An 867-nucleotide genomic window follows, 5' to 3' on the forward strand; every position below is an offset into this window, starting at 1 on the left:
GTCAGCGGCGCCACCAGGGGAAGCAGCAGGCGGCAATGCTGCTGCTGCTGCTGCTTCTGCTGCTGCTGCTGCTGCTGCTCCTGCAGCTGCTTCTGCTGCTGCTGCTGCGGCAGCAGCTAGGTCAATCTGCCGCCGCCTCTTGCTGCAGTACCTCTGCTTCAGCTTGCTGAGGCTGTAGCAAATTGCTGCCAGGTTTTCTTCCCCCACAGCATCAAACTGCTGCTGCAGCAGCAGCCCCACATGGTCCAGCAGCTGCAGGAACAACAACCCCACCTTTTCCTTCTCCGCTGCTGCTGCTCCTGCTGCTGCAGCCGGCGCTGCTGCTGCTGCTGCAGGGGACTTCTGTGCGGCTGAAGTGTTTGCTGAAGCTTCTTCCAGGCCTAGAAAGGGCCCTGGGGGGCCCCCGGGGGGGGCCCCCACTTGGCGGGCCCTCGTGGGGGGCCCCCCAAATGGAGGCCCCGGGGGGGCCTCTGTGGGGGGCCCCCCAAATGGGGGACCCTGGGGGGCCCCCTGCAGCCCCTCTAAAGGTTCTGTATAATGTACTAAGAGCCTCAGTACCCTCAGCAGGTCCTCTACAGGCGGGGGGGCCCCCTCAGAAGCCAGGGGGCCCCCTGGGAAGTGGGGACCCCCTAAGGGGCCCCCCAAGGGGGCCCCCGTGGGGGCAAGCCCTGCTGCTGCTGGCAGCAGCAGCAGCAAAGCAGAAGGCAGCTGCAAACCCACGTGGAAGTACAACTGCAGCAAAGGCAACGATGTTGCTCCGGGCAGTTCGCTGCTGCTGGTGCTGCTGCTGATGCTGCTGCTGATGCTGCTGCTGCTGTTGCTGCTGCTGTTGCTGTTGGTGTACGGCTGCTGCGGCTGCAGCGCGAG

General features: G+C 65.3%; 1 protein-coding gene across 1 annotated transcript in view; it reads right to left on the minus strand.

Moving 5' to 3' along the window:
- Nucleotides 1–855, minus strand: part of ETH_00036050 (uncharacterized protein) — a gene marked incomplete at both ends in the record, with an annotated part of 1,422 nt that extends 567 nt beyond the window's left edge. The window contains one exon of the mRNA XM_013374143.1: nucleotides 1–855. Within this exon, the coding sequence (XP_013229597.1) occupies nucleotides 1–855 (855 nt within the window).
- Between the last annotated feature and the right edge of the window lie 12 nt (nucleotides 856–867).

This window comes from Eimeria tenella, genomic scaffold (genome assembly GCF_000499545.2).
Source record: "Eimeria tenella Houghton genomic scaffold, Eth_scaff1963, whole genome shotgun sequence".
Classification (NCBI taxonomy): Eukaryota; Apicomplexa; class Conoidasida; order Eucoccidiorida; family Eimeriidae; genus Eimeria; species Eimeria tenella.